General features: G+C 40.5%; 2 protein-coding genes across 2 annotated transcripts in view; one reads left to right on the top strand and one right to left on the bottom strand.

Moving 5' to 3' along the window:
• Nucleotides 1–17,012, bottom strand: part of POP1 (POP1 homolog, ribonuclease P/MRP subunit) — a 39,086-nt gene extending 22,074 nt beyond the window's left edge. Inside the window, exons 1-9 of the mRNA XM_030862974.2 lie at nucleotides 16,877–17,012; nucleotides 12,666–12,806; nucleotides 11,031–11,198; nucleotides 9,067–9,242; nucleotides 7,590–7,838; nucleotides 4,143–4,230; nucleotides 3,133–3,320; nucleotides 2,187–2,443; nucleotides 1,969–2,062 (exon numbers count right to left, since the gene is read on the bottom strand). Of these exons, the coding sequence (XP_030718834.2) occupies nucleotides 1,969–2,062; nucleotides 2,187–2,443; nucleotides 3,133–3,320; nucleotides 4,143–4,230; nucleotides 7,590–7,838; nucleotides 9,067–9,242; nucleotides 11,031–11,198; nucleotides 12,666–12,804 (1,359 nt within the window). The 5' untranslated portion in view covers nucleotides 12,805–12,806; nucleotides 16,877–17,012. The remainder of the gene's footprint in view (nucleotides 1–1,968; nucleotides 2,063–2,186; nucleotides 2,444–3,132; nucleotides 3,321–4,142; nucleotides 4,231–7,589; nucleotides 7,839–9,066; nucleotides 9,243–11,030; nucleotides 11,199–12,665; nucleotides 12,807–16,876) is intronic.
• Nucleotides 17,013–17,067: 55 nt separating this feature from the next.
• On the top strand, nucleotides 17,068–25,449 carry RIDA (reactive intermediate imine deaminase A homolog). The gene is made up of 6 exons (XM_030862973.2): nucleotides 17,068–17,248; nucleotides 19,506–19,611; nucleotides 21,174–21,228; nucleotides 22,539–22,607; nucleotides 23,519–23,574; nucleotides 24,778–25,449. Exons 1-6 carry the CDS (start codon nucleotides 17,184–17,186, stop codon nucleotides 24,838–24,840), a joined length of 414 nt encoding a protein of 137 aa, XP_030718833.1. The 5' UTR covers nucleotides 17,068–17,183; the 3' UTR covers nucleotides 24,841–25,449.

Raw genomic sequence — 25,449 nt, 5'->3', positions numbered from 1 at the left:
AACTAAGAAAAACATTCGTGGTTTTCTGAGAGACTACCTACCTAACTGACCGCACACCTGTGGTCTCTGTAGCACAGTGCCAACAAGAGATGCCGTGTTCTTCTCCCACTCTACCAACTTCATCACCACAGAATGAAGCAATAAAATTTTCCTCACCAAAGAAAAACCAAACCAATACCTTTTGAAGAAATCTTCAGCAAAAGGATTTATTACTACTATAGAATTTCTAGAAATTTCAAGGAAGTTACACAAGTATTTTACTTGCCTTTTTTCTGAACAGAACTAGGAATTGGGAAAGGTTTCAAATAGCACTTCAAGTACCATAAGCATGCCCAGGAAGAGAACGTACAGCTATGATTCATACCAAAGTTCACTGAAGTAGGATGTGCCCCTACAGATTCCAACCTGTAATACATGCGCCCATTACCTCACACAAACTCAGGTGGCACAAACTAGTGGTTCAAAGTACAGGCCCTGGAACCAAACTTCCGAGGTTCAAATCCTCCCTCTGCAACTTATGAGCTAGCATGGAGTAACAACTCTGCACCAGGCACTGTGCTAAGCCCAGGGGACAGAGTAAAGAATGGGACTGCTCTGTCCTCGCCATCACGAAGCTCAGACTCTTATGAGACACGAACATCGAACAAATATGCAAACAAATCTAGACGTAAATAGAGGAAATGTACAAGATGGGATGAAAACAACAGGAGGGATGTAATTTAACTTAGGGGATCAGAAAAGGATTCTAGAGGAAAATGATATAGATGTTGAAATTTAAAGAATGAGGAAGGCTTAGCCAAGAAGAGCGATAGAGGTGGGACATTCAGACAGGCTCTAAGGGAGGTGAGATCTGACATATTCTAGAACTGGAAGAAGGCCAGGGTGGCTGAAGTGCCAAGGGCGAGGAGAGACGAGCCCAGACAGACGTGAAGGTATAAGATTACCAGTCAAATTAAGGGCTTTGGAATTTATCTCAAATACAATGAGAAGCTATCCAAAAGCTTTTAATCAGGAAGTAGCGCGATGTGAATAAATTTTCAAAATATCACTTTGCCTCCTGCGTGGAGAATAGAGTGAAAAGTGAGAGCAATGAAGGAAAGTTAAGAAGCTGCTTCAGGATTCAGGAAAGAGACAACAGTGGTTGAGACTACTGTGGAAACAGGGAAGAGGGAGAGAGAAGTCGTCTTTTTTTTTTTTTTTTTTTAAATATCTGTCTTTTAACAGCTCAAACTCCGTTCAGATCTATCACCATATTCAACGTGTCCAATCTGCAAGAGGCACAGGCACTGAAGGGTTAATTGCACAAATACAGAAAAACAAACCGATTCTGAACCCAAAGTGTCTGATTCCTAATCTAGTCTCTACTCTCCAGACCTGCACTGTCAACATGGCAGCCACTAGCCACAGAGAACAGTTTGAATTTAACTGTTAGTTAATTAAAATTAAATAAAGGAACCAATTCACTTCCTCAGTCACGCTAGCAACTCGGTAGCTACATGTGGCTGGTGGCTCCGTAATGGACGGCACAAAGAAACATCACCCTCGCAGAACATTCTATTGGACAGAGTTGCACTCAACACACTGTTCTCAACCTGTTAGACATCACCCTTAAAACTAGCCCCAGAAAATATGCATCACACAAGTACAAACAAAAAAAATAGCATATACTTTCCAGGATTTTAGGGCTCCCTGTTAGCTGCCTATGGAGAAGTTAAGAACCTTCTATAAGACTCAGAAGCTCAGGAGCAGTCTGTATTTAAATAAGAACAAGTCAGTTTACTTATTCCATTCACTTAGATTTGCTCTTCTAGGAAAAGTGAAAGATAAAAGTCTTTGATAATAAGCATAAGTAGGGAAACAAACATTTATAAGCCATGGCCCAAAATGTTACCAAATTATGTTAGGTTTCACAAATTTGCTAAGAAGGAGGTGACCAGAATAAAACATTACAAGCACGTTTACTCTTACAGTGTGGACAGAAGCAGCTTTGAGTGCTTCAGTTAGGATGGAGTGGGAAAGTGGACCAATCAGCCGGAATCTGTTCATCTCCATCGTCAAATCACTGAAAGAAAGAAAAGGTCTTAAAATGGAAACTTCCATCGTATATGATGTCTGTTTCACCGGCAAAAACAGAGCACACCTTCACTGAAAACGGTCAGTAGGTTCAGAGCAAATTCAACCCATACCTGATTACAATGCCTGTGGTTGGAGAGATCCAAGAATACGGCTGAAGTGGATCTCTAGTTCCATCACCGATGACTTTTTTAATTGGTTTAGTATTTTCCTCATCATCTTTCCATTTTCTTTTCTTGCCAATTTTCTCTGTGGGCAGGTCAGTTTGGCTTTTTTCTTGGGATGGTGTCAGAAGGGGATCAGGGAGGCAGACAGTCGACTTGGTGGGTTCCACACACTGGCACACTGCTTTTATTTCCTCTAAGATATCCTAAGGATATGTTTAAACATTTTACTTTTAAACTCTGGAATTTAAATACGTTTCGAATTTAAGTTGGTTTAGTTTATGTTATTTTTTCTACCTTTAAAAATGTACATTTTTATTCTTCACAAATTAAACTACATTTATCATCATCAAAAAGGTTTTTTGATTCCTCTGCACTTAGAACAGAAAAAGAACTCTGAAATGTCAAAGATTAATGAAAACAACATGAATACTCTGACCAGTTTTTTTAAAAAACTAGTTTAAAGAGGAATTTGGAGAAAATTTACAGTCTACTGTATAAAAGCAGGGAGTATGATAAAAAAGGAAAGCTAAGCTAAATGCAGTATTAAAAAATCATCAGAATTACTCAAAACAGATTCTCATCATCAAACAGGCTCTCACAAGCACCTGAATACCAATGAACCCATTCAGGCTGATGGAAGCATTAGTCCCAGTGCACCATTTCAAGCCCTTTGCCTAATAAGATTGGTTTTCATCTCTCCTTCTACTTAGGGCTTACTAAAAGTCAGGTCAAGATTTGCTCCACTTAATATTCACGTAACTATCCTCCCTATATTCAAATACCAAGCTATCAATCAAACTTTTAGACTATTCAAATTTCTATAGCACTGATTTCCAACAGTCATCAAGAATACAGTGACAGAGTGATGAGGAAATACTGTCAAGGATTATACCTGTTTAAGACTTGGATGAAGCCATATCCACAAGTGCCTGCTCTCAGAAGTGTCACCAGGGGTCCTCTCAGCCTTCCAGATAAATGTCACAGGACCCAGCATTTCTCTAGGATATTTATTTGCCCGGTAAAGCATGAGACTACCTTGGCGCTTTCCAGACAAACAGTGAACTGCTGCAAAAGTCAATCCTGACATAAACAGAAACAGAATTCTAAGATTTCAAGTGCTGAGACTGCATTATTAGTTCCTGATAGCCATACTGTTATTTATTGTCTAACTCCATGATGGATGAGGTGTTGGTTTCGATCACTGCTTAGATCAAGAAGTGATCAAAACCACCCAAGAAGTTCTCAGTTAAATATTTGAGTAAATGATTTAATGAGTTTTGAGTTTCCTCCTGCCTAAATTCACTCCACCAGAATAATGGTTCTCTCACTTTACACTCAACAATATTTGAAATGGCTGTAAAGCCACCCCAAGCTTTCCTTATATGAACATAGTCATTGGTAACATGAACTGTCTCAGTAAAGCGTGTTTAAATTCCAAAATGCTTACAGCAGACACTTGTTCATGAAATGAATACATATATAAAGACTAAAATAGGACTCTGGGCTTCCCTGGTGGCGCAGTGGTTAAGAATCCGCCTGCCAATGCAGGGACACGGGTTCGAGCCCTGGTCCGGGAAGATCTCACATGCCACAGAGCAACTAAGCCCATACGCCACAACTACTGAGCCTGCGCTCTAGAGCCCGAGAGCCACAACTAGTGAGCCCACGTGCCACAACTACTGAAGCCCGCGCACCTAGAGCCTGTGCTCCTCAACAAGAGAGGCCACCGCAATGGGAAGCCCACGCACTGCAAGGCAGAGTAGCCCCCGCTCGCCGCCACTAGAGAAAGCCCGCACACAGCAACGAAGACCCAACGCAGCCAAAAATAAAATCAATAAAAATAAATAAATTTATAAAAACTAGAATAAAATAAAATGGGACTCAGCTCTGAAACAAGTTTACCTGTGTCTATGCTACACATTGGAGAAAGTGCCTTCAGTATTTCTTCCTCTTTGCCCTTCAACTCCAAACAACAGTAGTAGGATAAATCCTGCAAAAAGAGGGAGATACAATCAAAAGCTTGAATTTCCATTGAAAATGTAAGTGGCAGTTCCTACTTTTTAGAAAGAAAATATGTGTTTTATCCCATATTCACAGATAAGTTCGAAGTAGGGTGTAAAAACTACTGCCTCTAAGTAACGGATTATCCCTCTCCAAAACCTAACTAAAGTAAAAAAAATCAGAGTAGAATAAGCAAGACGGTAATAAATTCAGCAATATTATGTTAAGCTTGCTCACTTTGGTTCCCTAATTCAGGACCTCAGGATTACTAAACACTGAGCCTAAAGACACACGTGGCAGTTTATCCCACATTTCTCCACTGCTCAGTCTTGACCATGATATCCAAATTTGACTAAGCAATGGCACAAGGAAAACTGAGAGCAATCAGAGTAAGGCCATACCAACTTAAGTAAGATGAAGAGAGCTCAGACTGAGCTAATAAAATCAATTACATTAAAGAACTATAATAATGGTTAATGGATACTGAAAGGTTACTTAAGTGCTAGCAATGGGCTAACTCCTTATATGGACTGCCATTTAATCTTCCCAAGACCTGATGAACCAGGTACTATCGTAATCTTATTTGACAGATGAGGACACTGAGACAGAGACTGTTACTTGAACAGAGCCATATCATCAGTAAGTGGAGAAGCTAGCGTTCAACTCAGGCTCACTGACCCCCAACCAACCCCTCCGCCATGGCTCCTTTAAGCAATTTCAGTACACGCAGCAACTGAAACTAAAGTCATAGGTAAGGCTCTGACAAACTCACATTAATCAATGCTACCACTCACACACAGAAATCTTCCCAGCAATAGCGATCCGCTCTCAGCTGTCAGTGGCAGAGGAACCCCACCAGAGTGTGTACAACTGGGTGACAGCAGAGAATAATGGTTAAGAGCGTGGAACTCTGGAACCAGACTACCTGGGCTCAAATCCCAACTTCACCACTCATTAGTTGTATGGCCGGGGATAAACTGCCCAACGTCTCAGTTTTCTCATTTGTAAAATGGAAATAATGGTAAAACTTACCCCATACTGTTGTTGTAAGGATTAAGTGAGTAAACACATGTAAAGTACTAAAACAGACATAAATTAAGTACTCAAAAATATTTGTTATTACTAGCTATTATTTTTATTACTTAGGACTAATCAAAATATAAAGAAAATACCTGATAACCTCAGCAAAAATTCTGTCCAAAATGAGAAGTAACTATATGTCTGCCTTAAAATTTGAGAGATGACAGAGTACAGTGGAAAAAGCAGAGGCCAGGGGAATCAGCTCCCGACGTAGCACTGGGGAGGGCCTATCTTGCTACGTAGGCCACCAACAAGCTGTGCAGCCCTAGGCAAGTCACTTCATCTCTCTGGATCCCAGGCTCCTCAACAATCAAAATGAAGAATTTGACTATAACCCATGATTTCTGCTGCTGAGTCTTCAAATCAAAGGCTCTTATAAGGTTCTTGTATTTACTTTACACCCATTAGGATGGCAATTATCAAAAAAACAGAAAACAACATGTGTTGGTAGGACATGGAGAAACTGAAGCCCTTGTGCACTGCTGATGGGAATGCAAAATAGTGTAGCCTTTATGGAAAAAAGTATGATGGTTCCTCAAAAAAATTAAACATAGATCTACCACATAATCCAGCAATTCCTCTCCTGGGTATATACCCAAAAGAACTGGAAGCAAGGAACTGAAGAGATATTTGTACACCCATGTTCATAGCAGCATTACTCACAATAGCCAAACGGTAGAAGCAGCTCAAGTGACCACTGACAGATGAATGAATAAACAAAATGTGGTATATACATACAATGAAATATTATTCTGCCTTAAAAATGAGGGAGGACGTCTCTGGTGGCACACTGGTTAAGAATACAACTGCAGTGCAGGGGACACGGGTTTGAGCCCTGGTCCGGGAAGATTCCACATGCCGCAGAGCAACTAAGCCCGTGAGCCACAACTACTGAGCCCGTGTGCCACAACTACTGAAGCCCAGGCACCTAGAGCCAGTGCTCCACAAGAGAAGCCACCACAATGAGAAGCCTGCGCACCGCAACAAAGAGTGGCCCCCGCTCGCCGCAACTAGAGAAAGCCCATGTGCAGCAAGGAAGACCCAATGCAGCCAAAAATAAATAAATATAATTTTAAAAAAAAAAAAGAGGGAAACTGACGAATGATACAACATGGATTAATCTTAAAGACATCATGCTAAGTGAAATAAGCCAGTCTCAAAAGGAGTTGGCTTACTGTGTGAGTCTGCTTATACGAGGTACCTAGAGTAGTCAGATTCATAAAGACGAAAAGTAGAGTGGTGGTTGACAGCAACTGGTGGAGAGAAGAATGGGGAGTTAGTGTTTAATGGATGCAGGGCTTTGGTCTCGGAGATGAAAAAGCTCTAGAGATGGATGGTGATGACAGTTACACAACGTGAATACACTTAATGCCACAGAACTGTATACGTAAAAATGGTTAAAATGACAAAGTTGTTGTTATGTCTAATTTACCACAATTTTTTTAAGGTTCTTGTATTGATTATTCTGCTACATTGCTCTCAAGAGGTAGCAGAGGATGCTAATACTAACGGCTTTCAAAAGTTGGCCAAGGTCATCCTGCCATTGAAAGATAGGCCCGCTGCAAAGAACAAATTTCTAAACACGTACTGGAAGAGAGAAAGCTGCTGAATTAGCAACTGACCGGGGGCGGGGTGGGGTGGGGGGATGCACAGGAGAAGACAGGACAGCCAAATAAATACTATTATGTAGCTCTAAAACCAACTGTCCTCTTAAAGAGTTTAAAACAAACTTCCCAGCATAGATGGTTCTCAAATATCTGTGGTGGTGAATGACCGCTGAATGAATCCCGAGCATGACCGACAAGATCCTGCAGGGTCTGGTTCCTACTTATTCTCCAGAACTAATCTCGCCCTATGTTAGCCCTGCTCTCACTCTCTTCATCTTTCTCACAATGAATTTATTTCAATCCTTCCTTCCTATCTGGCTGCCTCTGCCTTCACCCACTCTGCCATTTCCTTATCCCTTAGAGCTCCGCTCAAGCATCACTTCCATGGGGAAGCACTCCTATTCCTGTTACGAACGGTCATGGTATCGTATGGTATTCCCTTACAACTGTATATTTGGCTAATTATTTGATTAATGTCAGTGTGCCCCAAGACCTTTAGGCTGCTTCATCTCCAGCATCTGGCAAAATGCCTCTTGCCCAGTAATTATTTTTAAAATGAATAATCTTAGATAGGGCTTTGGCATACCATGAACTGGTCTAAAAGTCTAAATCAGAAAGGGTCTAAACGAAAGTAAAGGGGAAAGCAATCGGAAAAGCATACCTGAAGGAGGCAGCGGCTCGTCATGGCTCGATAGCAGGCTCTGTGGCTCTTGACTGTCGGCCTCTCCCCCAGGCAGTAGCCCCACCTCTTGACCATGTGAAACCGCTTCGCGTGCCAGATGTGAGTTTCTAGCCATTTGTTCTTCTTTTGTCTCCGGTTAAATTCTAGCATCCGGTTTATGTGACATCGCCGAGCTTTATGGCACTTATTTTTTGAGTGTTCTTTTTTCTGATGAACCGCTTTCTCTGCCTAGAGTTTCAAGAAGACAGGCAGATCCTAGTTTGTAACCATCTCAAAACAAAGTTAAATGTTAGGAATTCAAACAGCTCATTTTAGGTGAAGTGGAGTACCTTACAGACTCCATTAGTTTGCTTAATTTTTTAACTTGGTGATTTCTCCAATGAAAGTAGAGGAGGCAACAGAAAGAGTGAAGATTTTAGAAAAAGGTAAACCTAGGAAGGAAACACAGTTCTATCACTTACTAACTGGGCAAGCTTCAGGGACTGGGAAGATTAGAATATTTATAAAATGTTCAACACAGTAACTCAAACTTATTTGTGGCTATTAATATTAGAAAGCAAGAAAGAATAAATCAAACGCTAGCTTTGTGTTGATTTTTTTTATTGTTTTTTAACATCTAAGAATATAACTAAACCCAAAACTTAGGACCAAAGATATAAAAGTGGGGAAAACCTGCACATTTCATATCACTTAGGTACTGACAGACAAATGTTTAATGTTACCACTAGGAAACAGACTTCACATTAAATCTAGAGAGAACAAAATTCCTGTTTAGTTTTCATTCTTCACTTCTTCCATAGCTAAGCTAAACTTCTGTGGGAAAAACTTTTCCATTAGTTTGTGGGCCCCTTAAGAATAAGGACTTTACCTTAATGGACCCTAACCTCACCACCAGCATAATACCAGTACACGGAAGGCACTTGATAAAGAAATTCTGAATCAATTAGTAAAGACATAGTGTGGTTAGACAATCATAGAATGTCCAAGCCAAGAATTTTGGTAAAGCCAAAAACAACTGGACATGAACAAAAAATTAAATCCAAGTTCAAGTTTTCAACATTAAAAAAAGACAAAAGGCAAATACTAGGCACTGATGCTGCCTTTTTTAACCTTCCAACTCTCAACTGGTCACACCCCCAAAGTGCAGAGCTAAAATTACTTATCTGGTAAGAAGGTCAAATTTTCATTTTAAATCTGGCAGGGGAACATCAACTGTTTAACATCATAGAGAGAGGTTCCAAATGCTGTATCTAAAAGTAACTGTAATATCCAACAGCCTGCTAATTTTGGAGGGGAGTGGAGGTGGAGATGGGGAATATAATGATTAAACCAAAAAATATGCAAAATGAGCATGTTGTTTTTTAGTCTTCATTTTAATAAATTCTGTTAGGTTAATACTTCTCAACTTCCTTTAAGGACCACTAACCTAAACATTTACATTAAGGGACACTTATACCTCTTTCTGGGCAATCTCCTGTAACCGTCGAGGAAGGCGTTTGACATTGTGACTCATGGCTCTTCGTCTCATGTGCCGTGGCAGTGTCTGGAAAACCAGTGAATTAGAAGATTTCTGGGCCACTGCTTTCAACATGGCACTGATTTCAGCAGCTCGAGCTTGCGCAAAAGTAGAAGCTGTCGAAGAGAACACCACCGTCATTAAAAACTCATCTTGAATTGACACTTTTCCTGGTAGGTTTCAGAAGGAAAACAGATTTGAAGCACATGAGCTTACAATTCACCCACTACCCTAACTCCTAATAGATTAACACCAATAGTAGTTATTTCTGTTACATGATTGTGAAACTAAGGATTCGGTTTTACTTTTCTAATCAGAAGAAATTTAGTTAAAAAATAAGGTAAAGGGCTTCCCTGGTGGCGCAGTGGTTGGGATTCCGCCTGCCAATGCGGGGGACGCGGGTTCGTGCCCCGGTCCGGGAGGATTCCACATGCCGTGGAGCCTGCGCGACCGGAGCCTGTGCTCCGCAGCGGGAGGGGCCGTGGCAGTGAGGGGCCCGCGTACCGCAAAAAAAAAAAAAAAAAAACGGTAAAAAAAGAGTTTTTTTAAAACAGAGAGCTGGGCTTCCCTGCTGGCACAGTGGTTAAGAATCCACCTGCCAATGCAGGGGACACAGGTTTGAGCCCTGGTCCAGGAAGATCCCACATGCTATGGAGCAACTATACCCATGCACCACAACTACTGAGCCTGTGCGCCACAACTACTGAGCCCATGTGCCACAACTACTGAAGCTCACATGCCTAGAGCCCATGCTCTGCAACAAGAGAAGCCACCGCAATAAGAAGCAACGAAGAGTAGCCCCCGCTCACTGCAACTAGAGAAAGCCCGCATGCAGCAACGAAGTCCCAATGCAGCCAAAAATAAATAAATAAAATAAATAAATTTATTAAAAAAATAAAAAAAACAGAAAGCTACATGCAATATAATCACAACCATTCTTTTTTTTTTCTTTTTTTTCTTCTTTTTTTTTTTTTTGCGGTATGCAAGCCTCTCACTGTTGTGGCCTCTCCCATTGCGGAGCACAGGCTCCGGACGCGCAGGCCCAGCGGCCATGGCCCACGGGCCCAGCCGCTCTGCGGCACATGGGATCCTCCCGCACCGGGGCACGAACCCGTGTCCCCTGCATCAGCAGGCGGACTCCCAACCACTGCACCACCAGGGAAGCCCACAACCATTCTTAAGTGTAATAATCCCACAAGAAAACAAAGAAAAAACAAAATTTTAAATGATTTTGACTCCAGGGGTTTTCTTCCTTAATATTTCCTGTTTTTTTACAAATATGTGACCGTAACTATTTTCAGTTTTCTTTATTGAAAAATAGACTATTTTTTCTGAATAATAAACAGAGCACTGGAGAAATTTAAGTGAATGCCTCCAAGAAGGCATAAAGAAACACCAGAAGGCACGCTTAAGGTGTGTACAAGGAATACAGGGTTACCAGGTAGTGAGGGGTGACGGTGAAGGGCGGTATTGGAAAATGAGACTGGACAGGGCCTGGAGACAGGTACTTACAGGTCTTGGTTGCCGTCAGAGTGCGTTAAATTGGGTTTTAGCTTTGGAGATTCCATGCTGAGGAGTGTGGATGGCGTTTTATACTTTTTAGAAAGGGGGGAGGGGGTGACAAAGATGACTTTAAGACAAAAAGGAACAGTTCACAAATCAGAACCTCTAAGAAGACAGTAAGAGAGAGGAGGGAGCCCGAAGGAGGGAGAGCTAGCAGGCCCAGGGAAGCGCTGGTCTGAGTCCAGGCTGGAGGTGAGACACGCCCATGTGGACAGAAGGGAGGAGAGAGACAGGGAGGCGGGGCCAAGGCCCGGGGCGGAGAGAAGGCACTAGAAATCTGGCTGCAGGAGAAACAGAGAGCTCCCGGTACAATCAAACTTGGCTTCTGTACAAACACCTACCGGTTATATACTTGGGAATCTCCTGAGAAGTGCCCTCGGGACCTGCTTTCCATCCTCCCTTTTTTTTAAAGGTTACCCTGGAGGAAGGCTGCTCCTTCGCATCAGACTCAGCCAGCAAATGGTGGCTCGTTTTGGTTTGCCGCTGTCGTGAAGGTCCAGAATGAGGCTCTAGTATATTTTCAAAAAAGAAAACAAAAAGAAAAAACGTCACTTTTATCAGAGATAAGGATTAGAGTGTTGGGTGAAAACTGATCAGGTTTTTAATCCTGCAACCACCCTGTAAGTGGCTATTACTGTCCTCCCCTTAAGGAGGAGGGATCTCAGGCAGAGAGGTGAGTTGACTTGCCCAAGGTCACATAGCTAGGAGGCAGCACACTAGCTAATCATGTCAGTGTGACACATGAAAGAACCTTGGGTATAACAGAGGGAACTTTTCTCCATATAAATAGTGCAATGTGGCTTTTTCACCTAAGCTCCCTTAAATACTATAATCCACATGATTTTGCATATGCAGTCTTTAATCATAATTCTCTGGCACACTCAAGTTGAGAGCCACTATGCTAAGAAAGAAATAAAAGCAGTCTCTATACAAATGTCTAGGCATTCAAACCATTCTGACTTTAACACAATATCTCTATGAATACAGGGAAAGATCAGTAGAGAATTTTACAGCCTTCCTGTTTATTTCCATGGCAGTGATAATTAAGCCCCTATAATCATGAAACATGTTGCAAGGTCTGTCATTGTGAGGTTTAAATGAGATAATGTGTGCTATGGCTTCTCACTTGGCACAGTGGGCATGAATGTTGGATCTGAATCATTTTTCTGTTGCTGCCTGATGAACAGCTATCCCCTTCATATCACTTTACAAGGTTCTAAAATCAGCACACAAGTTAAACGCAGATATGATGAATGCACTGCATTTCTTTTAGGAAATATAGAAGTGTCATTTAATAATAACTGTTAAGGTACAGATAAAATATATCAGCTGTAAAATACCTACAGCCAATTCTCATTATTCCCAGCAGTTATGTTCTAGAAAGTCACAGCCAACACTGAACTAGTGAACACTGAACCACTGCTCCTAGAGAAAACAAGTATGTATCTATGTATGTATGTATACATACATCTCACAGAGATTATGACCGTAAATCGTAAGAACAACTCATCCTAGTAGATTCTATTTCCTTTCTTTTACAAAGAGAAAATGAGGTTCAGAAGTGTTAAGTGACCTGCCTCAAGCTGCCCCACAATCGCAGTTCAAACCCCGGTGAGAGCTGGAGCTTCCTGCACTACACTGCCCTGTCCCACCAGTCTCCCTCCTCTGGTCATCTCTGTACGAAGCTGAAGCAGGAAGGCACTGGGAACCTCCACTGGGAATACCCACATCAGGTGACTCAAAATTTTCCCCACTCTTTGCACGTCCGCGAATGACCATCAAAGTGCCATGAGTATTAAGTTTGGGGTTACAAATTTAGCAACTAGGTGAATGTGCAAATACAAAACTTGCAAACAATGGTCACCTGTATCTATTTTTAACTCAACTCCTTTATCATTTAGATTATGACTAACAAAAGGAGCTGACAAAAGCAATCCAAATGGAAGTATGTGTAGAGAGCACCATGTTTATCTTACCTTTTGGAGACTGGAAAGGTCTTCTACCTCCATTATGGTACTTTACACCACTGTCAGCCACAAAGCCAGAGGATAAAGTCACATTGGTGGGCTGGTTTCTCATTTTCTTAGCATGTTTCCTTTCTTTTGCATTAGACATTTCTGGAAAGAAAGTAATAAATTTACTACAGGGAGAAGGAACTTCCTTTCAAAAATAAAAATAAATTTAATGGATAAATGTTCATGTGACTCAAAATTTGATTCTTCAATATAATAAATCTCCATTTATTATAGCTGGATTGATGATATCAAAACGTTATCGTGATATTGATCTACAGCAAGGACCCAAAACCCGATTCAACAGAAAAAAATAATTTTGTTTTGCGCTGTCAAATAATTAAGTCACATACCAGTGTTGACACTGCATAAAGTCTATTGGAAGAATGAAAAATGAACTGTGAGATAAGATCCCTATGCTGCGGTAAAAAACTTAAATTAGCTAAACCAGTTTATCAAAATTCTTAGGTGAAACGAGTCACATGAATTAATGAAATATGGGACACACTATTCAGATACGGTAACTTCACCAAAAACTGAACATAAATTACTGATGTTTTCATTTCTACTGCTGAGATGAGGCCAGGTGTACCTTTAATTTAGAATAGCAAAACGATCTCAATTTGAAGTAAGAAGGACAAAGGACAAAAACCTAGTGGAGCCTGATTACACAGTAGTTTTCAACTCTCAGACTCAATGTCCCCTTTCTTTTACTGAAGAGTTTGAACACCTGTTTTCTATTTTTAAATGAAATTCATTAATTACATAACCTACTAGACACATAACTTTTATCAAAACATGTCCTACAATATGTGTCCTCATTGTGATGCAGAGGAGAACTAAAAGTAATTCTAATAAAATAATATCTATTTTCTATATGTAAATATTTCACCATAACTAGATGGCATTATGAAATAGAGATATTTTTAACCCAGGGAGATAATCACTGACACAGGCACCAACACAGGCATGGGCACAATCTGTAGAGCTGGAGAAGGGTCCCGAAGCTCCCATGCAACAGTCATTAACTCTTTCCTTGCTGACTGTAGGGAGGTCGGACACAGGGAACGGTCCTGCAGGAAAAGGGGGACAACCAGGAGGCTGGGAAGCTCAGAGTAGCAGAACCAAGCTATTCTCCAAGCATTTAAATGTTTTAATACTAGTCTTTACTCATACCTAAACATAGAATTACGTGTCTGAGGCTTCTCTGGTGGCACAGTGGTTAAGAATCCGCCTGCCAATGCAGGGGACACGGGTTCGAGCCCTGGTCTGGGAAGATGCCACGTGCCGTGTAGCAACTAAGCCTGGGGGCCACAACTACTGAGCCTGTGCTCTAGAGCCCGCGAGCCACAACTACTGAAGCCTGCGCGCCTAGAGCCTGTGCTCTGCAACAAGAGAAGCCACCGCAATGAGAAGCCCGTGAGCAGCAATGAAGACCCAACGCAGCCAAAAATAAATTAATTAATTAAAAAAAAAAAAAAGGATTACATGTCTGCAACAGCTACAAAGGCAAAGTAATATGGGTGTGTTGTACGAGTACCTCTAAGAGAAGGTAGTAATACCACTGGCGACATAATCTCCCAAATTGGTAAACACTCTTTGATAAAGTACAAAATTTTTTTTAAAAATACAATCTTGCCTCATTTATTGTATTCCTGGAAAATTCAGTGTATATTAAATCCATGAAGCCGATGCTTTTATGCAAAGCAGAGTCAGGTACTACACACTGCAGGATGGCTAACATCCCTGACCCCTGCCCAGTAAATGGCAGCAGTGTTACCCCAATCATTATGCCCACCAAAACAGCTGCACAAACTTTCAAATGCCACATCCGGATTTGCACCACGTCCAATAAGTAGCACTGAACTAACGACCTTCCATTCACTTACCACCTTTCCAATGCAAGACTTCATGCAAAATTAAGAGTAACCTATGTGGCATAGTGTTTAAGAGCCTTCACTATCTTCCTTAACACTTTTTAGTTGTATAAGCTTAGGAACGTTACTTTCCCTCTTTGAGCTTCGGTCTCTCCTTCTATAAATGGGAATAATCAGCAGGTTGCTATGAGTATTAAATAAGGTAATGTACATAACACAAATCATGGGGCTTTGCATAAACTAAGGGCTCAGTTTATGGTAGCTCTTATTCTTAAATAATAAATGAAATAAGAGACTTATGTCATTTCACTTTCTCACTCCATTCTGCTTTGACCTAAATGAAAGACAACCAGATCTACACCCCAAAACATTTTTCAAACTAAAAAATATGTAGGAGGTAAATTGAGTTCTACAGAGCTTGTTGGCTAGTGAAGGACATGATTCAGATCAGTCTGTATTAAGAATCATTCAAAATTATCCTACAAAACAATGTATTCCACCTGCTTGCATCAGAACTTGCCCAGCAAAACAGAGCACTACCTGGGAACCCTGGGTGGGACACTACGGTTAGGGTGACCTTCAGAAGTCACATCTCTGAGCTTAGGTTCTAGCATTCCATTGTATGTATATACCATACTTTGATTATCTACTCATCTATCAACGGATATTTGGGTTGCTTCCACCTCTTGACTATTGTGAATAGTGCCGCTATGAACATGAATGTACAAATATCTCTTTGAGATCCCGCTTTCAATTCTTTTGAATATATACCTACACGTGGGATTTATGGATCATATGGTAGCTCTGTTTTTAATTTTTTGAGGAATGGTGATATGTTTTCTATTTTGGTTGTGCCATCCCACTAACAGTGAATGTATGCACGGCCTTACTTGCTCCACGGCACGTGGGATGTTCCCGGACAAAGGCTCGAACCCATGTCTCCTGCATTGGCAGGTGGATTCTTAACCCCTGTGCCACCAGGGAACAACGAGGATTTTCTTATATTCCGTTTCAGAAGCAGGATAGGGCAGGGATTTTGCCAGTCTTTTTCACTGTTGCATCTCCAAGACCTAGCCTTGCACAAAGCAGGGACTCAATGTATATATTTGTTGAATGTACATGTGCACGCATAAATGGAGTGAAACGTGCCTATAATGCGTATATTAACAGTAAAAAATATTTAGCTACAGCATGACCGAATATCTTCCAAGAGAACAGCTCTGGGGCCATCTGCTGGACCAAGACCTATAATCTACCTGAAATCAGATCCCAGTCACTAGGCTTCTGCTGAGATAGAAAGGGAATGCAGAGACACCTTGAAAATCTTGGCGAGCTCTCCCAGAGAAGGGAGCATGGGAGGGAGTAGGTGAACAATGGCCAGGTCTCAGCGTGGTCCCCTCAATGACCCATCTTATTCCTTTAGGATGTGCAAGCCAGCTCCCAGGACGGCCTCTGCCCGGAGGTGCAATGCAGAGAAATGACAGACACAGTGGGCTCGGTCACAGGGGCTGAAGTGTAAGTAGATGAAGTAGGGGGTCCCCGGAGAAAGAGAAGCAGGCATGAATTTCTTGACATAAAAGAAGCCATTTTTGGCCCAAGCCATTTTGTGATCTAAGCCTGGCCACAATGTTTGTCTTTAAACAGGTCTCAGTAATAGTGATCTTAAGGGAACTAAAGAACAAACGACAGTTATCAGGCAAGAGAAGTAACAACAGTAAAAATCAGTTGTAAACTCCCATTTCTATTTCCATGGCAAGATTAGCCTGAAGCACTTTCTTGAGCTGTTTTGCAGAATCTGAATCCCCTCGAGCACTCAATCACCAGATCAACAGAACCTAACCCAAGATGATGTTGACCTTTCTTATGACCCTGGATGTTTCAACTAAAGCTTGGACTCTGTTGACCTTTGCCACAATTCAACGCTGAATTCCCCTCTGCTGGAGCCCCTTCATGAATATGCATGCATCCTTAGCTTGAATCTTCCCCAATTTTTCTGTTGGAGAGATACTGCTTTGGGAAATATCCCCGGTGTTCTGCTTATTTGCAGCAAGTAATAAATCCTTCCTTCTGATCTTTGTCTTGGTTGGTTTTTTTGGTTTTGTTTAGTTTTGCTTGTCTTGACATCCACCAAGACGTGAACCCAGTTCTTGGGTAACAGAAAGAGGTGCCAGGCAGGAAGAGGGGCCCCTGCGCAGGCAGCTGGGTGTGAGGGAGAGAATCGGAGGGGAGCCCGGGGACCGCCACACACACTCCCCCATACTTGCGAACCCTGGCGGACGCCAGCCCCTCACGACCTACCTGCCAGACGCTCCGTGGTCCCAGGTCAGAATGACAATGTTCTACCACAGTCCCCGGCGCGACGTGCGCGGCGAGAGAGCTGGAGAGCGCATGCGCCACTGTGACTGCGTCCTCCACGTGGCCCGGAGTCGCAAGGAAACTACAACTCCCAGAATGCCGAGCGAACCCCCCCCCCCCCCCCCCCCCGCCAACCAGCCACTCTTTAAAGCAGGAATTCTAGCCCCAGCTGTTCAGACCCGTGAGACACGAGTAGAAGCAGCATACCTGGTAGTTGTCTCCGAGGGGCGGCAAGGAAAAAGGATTAGCCATGTCGGCTTTGATCAGAAAGGTGATCAGCACCGCGAAAGCCCCAGCGGCCCTTGGTCCCTACAGGTACAGGAGGCCTGTGGGAGCTGAGAAGGACGCGGGGCCTGTGGGGTCGGAGGTTGTGGGGTCGGAATTTAGGGGCTTGGGCCAGTCCGGGTCCGAGCTGCGCCAGGCCTTCGGGGTTCACCGGGCAACCTCATGCAACATGCTGAACCCGGAAACGGAACCCGGGAAGGCGGGAAGCCCACCGAGAGACCCACTACGTGTTATAAAATTATCAATTTTGTATTTAAAATTATAAAGAAGAACGATAACGGTCTGCAAATCAGGGGAAATGCCATGAAATGAAAGATAGGAAAGTTGGGAGCATGTTGGAAAACAAACTATAGGGAATTAGAAATGAGAATATCTTGTTTTCTAAATAACCGTGAAATGGGGTAAAACAAATTTTACTTCTAAATTTAAATTGATATTGTTTTCTTTATCAAAAAAAATTTTTTAAACATTTAATGCCATTGAACTGTGTACCTTAAAACGGTTAAAGCGGTAAAAAAATTTTTTAATATAAATTTATTTATGGCTGTGTTGGGTCTTCGTTGCTGCGCGCGGGCTTTCTCTAGTTGTGGCGAGCAGGGGCTACTCTTCGTTGAGGTGCGCGGGCTTCTCATCGCGGTGGCTTCTCTTGTTGCGGAGCACGGGCTCACGGGCGCGCGGGCTTCACTCGTTGTGGCTCACGGGCTCTAGAGCGCAGGCTCAGTAGTTGTGGTGCACGGGCTTAGTTGCTCCGCGGCATGTGGGATCTTCCTGGACCAGGGATCGAACCTATGTCCCCTGCATTGGCAGGTGGATTCTTAACCACTGCGCCACCAGGGAAGTCCCTAAAATGGTAAATTTTATGTTTGATGTATATTTTTTTATCACAGTTAAGAGAAACAATGACGGGGCCTTCTTTATCCAAAAACAAATAAATTGCCTTTAAAGTTGATGTGTTTGGCTCTCTTTCAGGTCTCAGTGTAGCTTATGCTTTTTCTTGAGACCTTATCCTAATTCTGATATTTAGTATCCTCATTACAGAAATAATCAGTTCCGAAAATAAGCACTTTGCAGAAAAATGTACCCTCACAGGTGGATCCTTAATTGACCCTTCAGCAGTGATCAACCTTGTCTAATTACTTATTTTCTTAAAAGTGCTCTTGGCATTGCTTTCTTTTGCTTGTTTTACAGCTTTACTGAGGTATTAAGTTACATACAAAATTCACCATTTTAAGTGCAGAGTTCCATGAGTTTGGGTAAATGTATCGAGTCATGCACCTACTGCCACAGTCAAGTTTTTGAACATTTACATCAACCCCGCAAACCACCCCCCCTTGCAAAAACAATCCGTCATACCCGTTTGTGTTCAATTCCCACCCCTACCCCTGGCCCCAGGCAGCCACTAATCTACTTTCTGCTGCTTTTTTTGTTTGTTTTTTCTAGAATTTTATATAAGTAGAATCAAATAATATGTAGTCTTTAGTTGGATCTATCCGTGAGTGTTTTTTATTTTTATTTTTTTCCTTTTTGCTATCATGAATAATGCTGTTCTGAATATCCATGTGAAGTTTTTGGACATATTTCTTTTGAGTAGTTGTCTAAGAAAGAAGTCGCTGGGTTGTATGTTATGTGTATGTGGTTTGTTTTTTTTTTTTTTGGCCACGCCTCGCACTTTGCGGGATCTTAGTTCCCCCACCAGGGACTGAACCACGGCCCTCGGCAGTGAAAGCGCGTCCTAACCAGTGGACCACCAGGGATTTCCCTGCTTAAATTTTTAAGAAACTGCCAAACTATTTTCCAATGTGTACTATTTTGCATTTGCACCAATAAAGTATGAAGGTTCCAGTTTCTCCACATCCTCATCAATACTTGTTACTATCAGTGATGCTTTATTGTGTGTGATGGTATCATAAGTGTGCCTTTGGTTTGCATTACTCCTTCACCTTTTGTATGTCTTCTTTAGTGAAGTGTCTGTTCAGATCACTTGCCGATTTTTTACTGAGTTGTCTTTATATTATTGAGTTGTAAGCGTTCTTTATATATTCTGAATACAAGTCCTTTGTTAAATATGTGTTTTGCAGATATTTTCTCCCAGTCCGTGACTTGGGCTTTCATTTTCTTAAAGATGTCTTTCAGTAAGCAAAAGGTTTTAATTTCAATGAAGTCCAATTATCAATTATTTTATTTTACATTTTGTTCTTTTTGTGTCTTAGCAAAGAAATCTTTTAGCATTGAGTTTCACATTTTATGTTTATGTTTTACGTATATCCTGGATTTCTGTTCATTACAGTCAGGCTGTGTTAGTCGACAGGACCATTTACATTTCAGGACAGCTAGGCATGGATCCTGCAAGTGGACAGCTTGTGCCAGGAGGGGTGGCAGAAGAGGCTAAACAAGTGAGTCATTTTCCACATTTGAAGTTCCCTTCTCTACTCCTTTTTAATATTGAGGAGTATTAAGAATCCATTTGGCTGGTTTGTTTATTATAGAGATAATCAGATAAGTACTTTTTAAGTTACTGGTTAACTAAAGACAGTTTTATGTCAGTAGAAAGTTGGAAATGTGATGACTCATTTAACAACCAAAAAAAAAAAAGATTTTACTTTCCAAGGTGACCTTAAACCTGAATTACTGGATATCAACTAAACTTATTGTGGTAATGATTTCACAGTATATACATGTATCAAATCATCATGTTATATACCTAAAATTAATAAATGTTATATGTCAATTATATTTCAGTAAAATGGGAGGGAAAAACCCTGAATTATTGAAAACATCTTGCCACTTCCACCTGGGTTGGGAAATTGTTTTATCAGGGCCAATGACCTGCAAAAAAAAAAAAAAACTCCACCACCACAAAAGTAAAAGTCAACATTTTGTTAGAAAGAGAAATATCAAAGGTTACATGCAGTATTTTTTTTTAAATAAGAATGGGGGATATAATTCTAATCCAATAAATGGAATTAAATTATAATTTAATACATTCACTGAGTCATTTGTAATATCCAAAGATAGAAAACAATCTAAATGTCCATCCATGAGGAACTAGATAAATAAATCATGCTACATCTGTACAACTAAATTCATATGGAAAGATCTCCAAGATAAATTATTATATGATAAAATAAAACCAAGATGCAGAACAGCGTGCACAATAAGCTACCCTCTGTGTGTGTGTCTAAGGATACATACATTTATGTTGGTATAAGCATTCACTGTCTCTGGAAGGATATACAAGAAACTAGAAACAGTGGTTACCTTTGATGAAGGAAACTGGGGAGGGGAAGTAAGGGTGGAAGACATCTTTTCACTGTATATGCTTTTTTATCGCTTTTGAATTTTTTGTCATATCTATGTATTACCTATTTAGAAGATTAATTTTTTTAAGTCATCAACTATTACAATGTGACCAATCAAAGTGGAAGAATGAACTGAAAAATAATAAATTAAGGACAGGGTGAAAAACTAATGTTTTTCCAAAGCCCAGAATATCAAACATGTACACAATTTACTACTATTGTTTTTTGAGAAAAAGGAAAAGAACCTTTTTAAAATCAAATATTGCTTTAAAGAAAACAGGTTTTAATGCTTACTAGCTCATACTTATCCTCAGAGTGATATGGAATTAGGAGCCCCAGTAATAATTCTATTTTAGCTTAGTGGACATTGGCTGAGAATTTCACCATTCTAGCACTGAGGAAGAGACTTCAGTCTTTTTCCTCACAAAAGGAGGCAACTTCTCACTGTATTTCGGAAAGATTCATTCCATTAAAGAAAGCCAAGAAGCAATTCACTTGTATAGAGGTGGCCTACAAAGAGTAGAATTTCCTAGAAAAGGGAGATTTTTCTGCAACATAGGCTATTTAAGGAGATATTAGTAAAGATGGTTAATTGAATTGAATTAAAGCTTCAATGTAGCATCAGTGCCTTAGGCCTTTCTTACCTCGGTTCACAGGCTCTTACAAACATGGGTGAAATTCTGAAAGCAGCAGGCTGTGACTTCACAAATGGTGAGCAACTTGGTATTATTTCACATTTCTGTTTGATATTTCTTTGGTCTTTTTGAAGAACACATGGCATCCAGTAATATATCATGCCATATCTTTGTTATTTGAAGTTGGTTTAATTTCAGTCCCATTTTAATCAAGACAGTCCAGAGCCATATACATAATATCAATGAAAAGTTAATCATTAGTCAATCTAAGAAAAAAATGGAAAATTTTATTTGACCCAACCTGAGGATTATAACCTGGCCGACTTACAGAAAGATCAGAGGACTGTTCCAAAGAGGTAAGGGGAAAGGCCAGAATATATATGATTTTGGCAAAGAGGTACATGCAATCCAAATGGCACACATCTTGGTAGAAGGTTACTGCTGTTCGCGAGGAACAGATATCTTAGTTAATGGTTTTAGTGCTTCTCTTAGTATGGGAACATGTGAAAAACTAGGTGCATAAAATTTTCTCCCGAAAATATCTGAGGGCCGGTTCTGCCAGTTTTCCCAGAGCACAGAGTGCCTTATCCTGATCTCTTACCTGAATTCCTTTCTCAATATATTGTAGGTCAGCGACCGCAGTGGCTAATGACTTGATTCTTGTAGAACTGGATGGTGGGCAACGTTCTTACTTTACAGTCCCCTCTCTTTCAATCTTAATTTCAGCCAAGGTTTGGGAGGCATTTCGTGACCAATTTGTCCCGCTGTGCTAGAAATGCTCATTCCCAGGTCAGGTGGGGATTTCATTGCTATGCCACTCAATGTCCTATTAGTGGACTAAAGCTCTGTTAATAGTAGCCAAAAGCCAGGAAATGATTCTCTCTTGTTGCTTCTTCCCATATCTAGAGTTACACTATTATAATCATTGATCCTGTAGAACTATATTTTAGGTGAATAATTTCAAGTCATCTACTTATTATTTTTATTGGAGGCTCAGTCGCATTTGATCATGCAAGAAACAAGAATCTTGTAAAATAGGCAGAACACAAGTAATATAGCTAGTGCCATTAATAAGGTCATAAGTAAGAAATGTTATGTTCTAAGGGGTCACATGGCTGGCACCAGCAGAAGAAGAACTGAACTTCATGGTTGGGCAGGTATTTCTGTTGTTGGAGGGGTCCGGCTAATGCTCAGTGCAGATGCACACTGCACACTAGAGGGGACAGAGGAGGACTAAATGGGCAGAGAAAAAAAATTTTATGTTTAAATTTTTCTTGTCTTGCCTTAAAATATGAAATTTATTTCATCAGTACTGTTTTTCTAAGTAATGTTTTGGATCAGACCAAATAACTAAATAAACCTAATGACAATGTATGTATCTCCTAGTGATAAAAACAACGGTTTTGCTGGCTGACATAAACGACTTCAATACTGTCAATGACATCTACAAACAATGTAAGTAATTTGGCTTTATTACTATTTTCCATTTTAAAGAGAAATGTATCTATTAACCTTAATAAGTGTCCATTATGAATTAGCAATGTTGGGAGATGCTAAAGAAATGGTCATAGATCCTGTCCTAAAAGAATTAATAGCCTGATTAGAAACACACAGTGTCCCCCCCATGAAAACATCCAAGATATTTCTATTGCATTCCCTAGAATAACATACTACAACCGGACAAATCCATTTCCCTAAAGCTTCATTTTGTTATACCCTCCTCAGGCTTTCTAAGCCCTCCTAATCATTTTTCAACACATAGATTGTATTTATTATTGCTGTGATAAGGTCTAGCCACCACCTCTGTTCTACTCTCTCAGGATCATTAGCTGGTTAGTTAATATTTCTGTGCCTTGGTTTCCTCATATGCAAAATGGGGATAAAACTTTATAAGGTTGTTGGAATTTTAAATGTGTTAATACAACATGTAAACATGTTAGAACAGATGCTGGCACGTTGTAAGCACTCAGTAAGTGTTATCTGTTATTAACATTGCTGTCCTAGTGGGGAAAATGAGTATCCCTATCACCTGGTGAGATAAGACAAAGGTATAACATGGAAAAGGCATCATTACTTATAATTATCACTTTAAAAACAACCTCCTTCATGTCAAACAAGATCAAAGTGTCAGAGTATGTGAGTATTTTCATATTTTTCCCCAGAAAACTAAGATTTTTTAAAAATATTAAACATCATGGGAATCATGGCAAAATATCTTATCAAATATAAATATGAGCTTCTTCTTTTCCACATTGCTTATATCTAAGAACTGACACATAGCTGAAGCACTTACCAGATTCTTGATCCTGCAGTGTTGAGTTTCAGCATAGTATCTGAAAACTGAAATGAAATTCTTTTAAATTTAGATTTCCAGAGTAGTTTTCCTGCAAGAGCTGCCTACCAGGTTGCTGCTTTGCCCAAAGTAAGTACACATTTGTCTTAAAATTAAGAAAATTAAAAATCAAGGCCATACATGGACATGAACACAACAGAATCAGAGTACTTAAATTGTGAGAAAAACTAAAATAGCGCTGTATTGTTTTACTGTTACTTAGAGACTATAAACTGAGCCAGGTCTGTGAGTTCTGCAGTAAATATTTTACTTTTCTATCATATAATAAAAAATCTAGGGTATTCTCTAGCAGTCGGTCCAGGGGTTAGGACTCTGTGCTTTCACTGCCAAGGGCCCGGGTTTGATCCTTGGTCTGATCCTTGGTTGGGGAACTAAGCCCGCCAGCCACGCGGCGTGGCCAAAACAAAAACAAAAACAAAAAACAAAAAAACACTAGACCTTCTATTAGAAAAAGTCATCTGAAAACCAGTGGCTCATAGATTTCTCACCATTCCTACTTTGGTATTCTAGTCAAACTAGAAGCTCTTCCTATGCCCCTTAGCAGCACAGTATTTCTACCTATAAAGAAGCAGCTCTCATGGACTTCTGGCAATTTTCCACTAAAGAAATTTATCTTCTATGAGTGGTATTTTTGTTGCTTTAATTTTTTGTTACTTGGAATGATCAGTATCTTCAAATTTATTTAGGTATAGAATGTGATGGAAGGAGCTCCAAACTTGGAGTTATAAGACATGGGTTTGAACCTCTGCTGTTTAGTTTTGTTTGTTTTTTTTTTTGGGGGGGGGGGTTGGTACGCGGGCCTCTCGCTGTTGTGGCCTCTCCCGTTGCGGAGCACAGGCTCCGGACGCGCAGGCTCAGCGGCCATAGCTTACAGGCCCAGCCGCTCCGCGGCATGTGGGATCTTCCCGGACCGCGGCACGAACCCGTGTCCCCTGCATCAGCAGGCAGACTCTCAACCACTGCGCCACCAGGGAAGCCCTGCTGTTTGGTTTTGTGCCCTGGGATGGGTTAAACAACCTTTCTAAGCTACAGTGTATCAATCCTCTGCATTGAGAGAACCCCTGATAATAGAGCTGCTGTGGGAATCACATGAGCTAACATAGACGAACACATTGAGCATGATAACCTGGCCTACTGTAGATTCTTGGTGCATGTGCCCCCTCCTTTACTTCTTTGATAAGTTTAATGTTAAAAATGCATATGTTAAAAATTGCATATGTTTTTAGTAGGTATTATGGCGCTCTCTTAATTTATTCATTATTTTCCTGACAGGGAGGCCGTGTTGAGATTGAAGCAGTAGCTGTCCAAGGACCTCTCGTGACAGCATCGCTCTAAGTGGGCCCAGTGTTATTTAGTCTGGAATTTTAATAATGTTTTTAAATTAACATCTTAATTTTTACAGTATTTGTTGGAAAGTGTAAGGTTGACTGAAATATCTGAAGTTATTATGGAAATACCATATAATAAGGGGAATTGAACATGCGTTGAAGATTAATGATGAATCTAGTTACTGATGTTATAAATTACACTTCTGTAACACTCATTACTGGATGTGGGAAAAGAGACACACATTACATAGTTACTCAGAAAAATAAAAGTAAAGGGAAATAGCATGTAGGAAAGATGAGTTACTCTTCCTGAGAAATAATAAATAGCACACCTAATTCAATTAAACTATTAATTTAGTGGTGTGAACTATTTAGTTCTCATGTCAGATACATGATTCTGCTTTTACTTGAGTAAAATTAAAGCATTTAAGTTTGAATGGTAGAGGTAAAGGAGAAGAAACTGGACCAAATTTTATATAGATAATATTTTTCTAATGGAAATAAAATAGCATGCAGATTTTCCTTTGTGTCATTCTGTTCATTTATTTTTTAAAAGTTTAATGTATACACTAAATCCTATTACCTAAATAAAGGTGGGGCAACTATGAAGTTTAAA

This window comes from Globicephala melas, chromosome 17, assembly GCF_963455315.2.
Source record: "Globicephala melas chromosome 17, mGloMel1.2, whole genome shotgun sequence".
NCBI classification, from domain to species: domain Eukaryota; kingdom Metazoa; phylum Chordata; class Mammalia; order Artiodactyla; family Delphinidae; genus Globicephala; species Globicephala melas.
The sequence above is the reverse complement of the archived record's forward strand: the minus strand, read 5'-3'. Positions and strand labels throughout refer to the sequence as shown.

What these genes read in the sequence shown, in the direction of transcription:
- RIDA (XM_030862973.2), top strand. Translation starts at nt 17,184, where the DNA reads ATGTCGGCTTTGATCAGAAAGGTGATCAGCACCGCGAAAGCCCCAGCG. An exon ending in GCGGCCCTTGGTCCCTACAG is followed by an intron (nt 17,249 to 19,505) that starts GTACAGGAGGCC and finishes TGTTCATTACAG; the next exon opens with TCAGGCTGTGTTAGTCGACA. An exon ending in TGGCAGAAGAGGCTAAACAA is followed by an intron (nt 19,612 to 21,173) that starts GTGAGTCATTTT and finishes CTCGGTTCACAG; the next exon opens with GCTCTTACAAACATGGGTGA.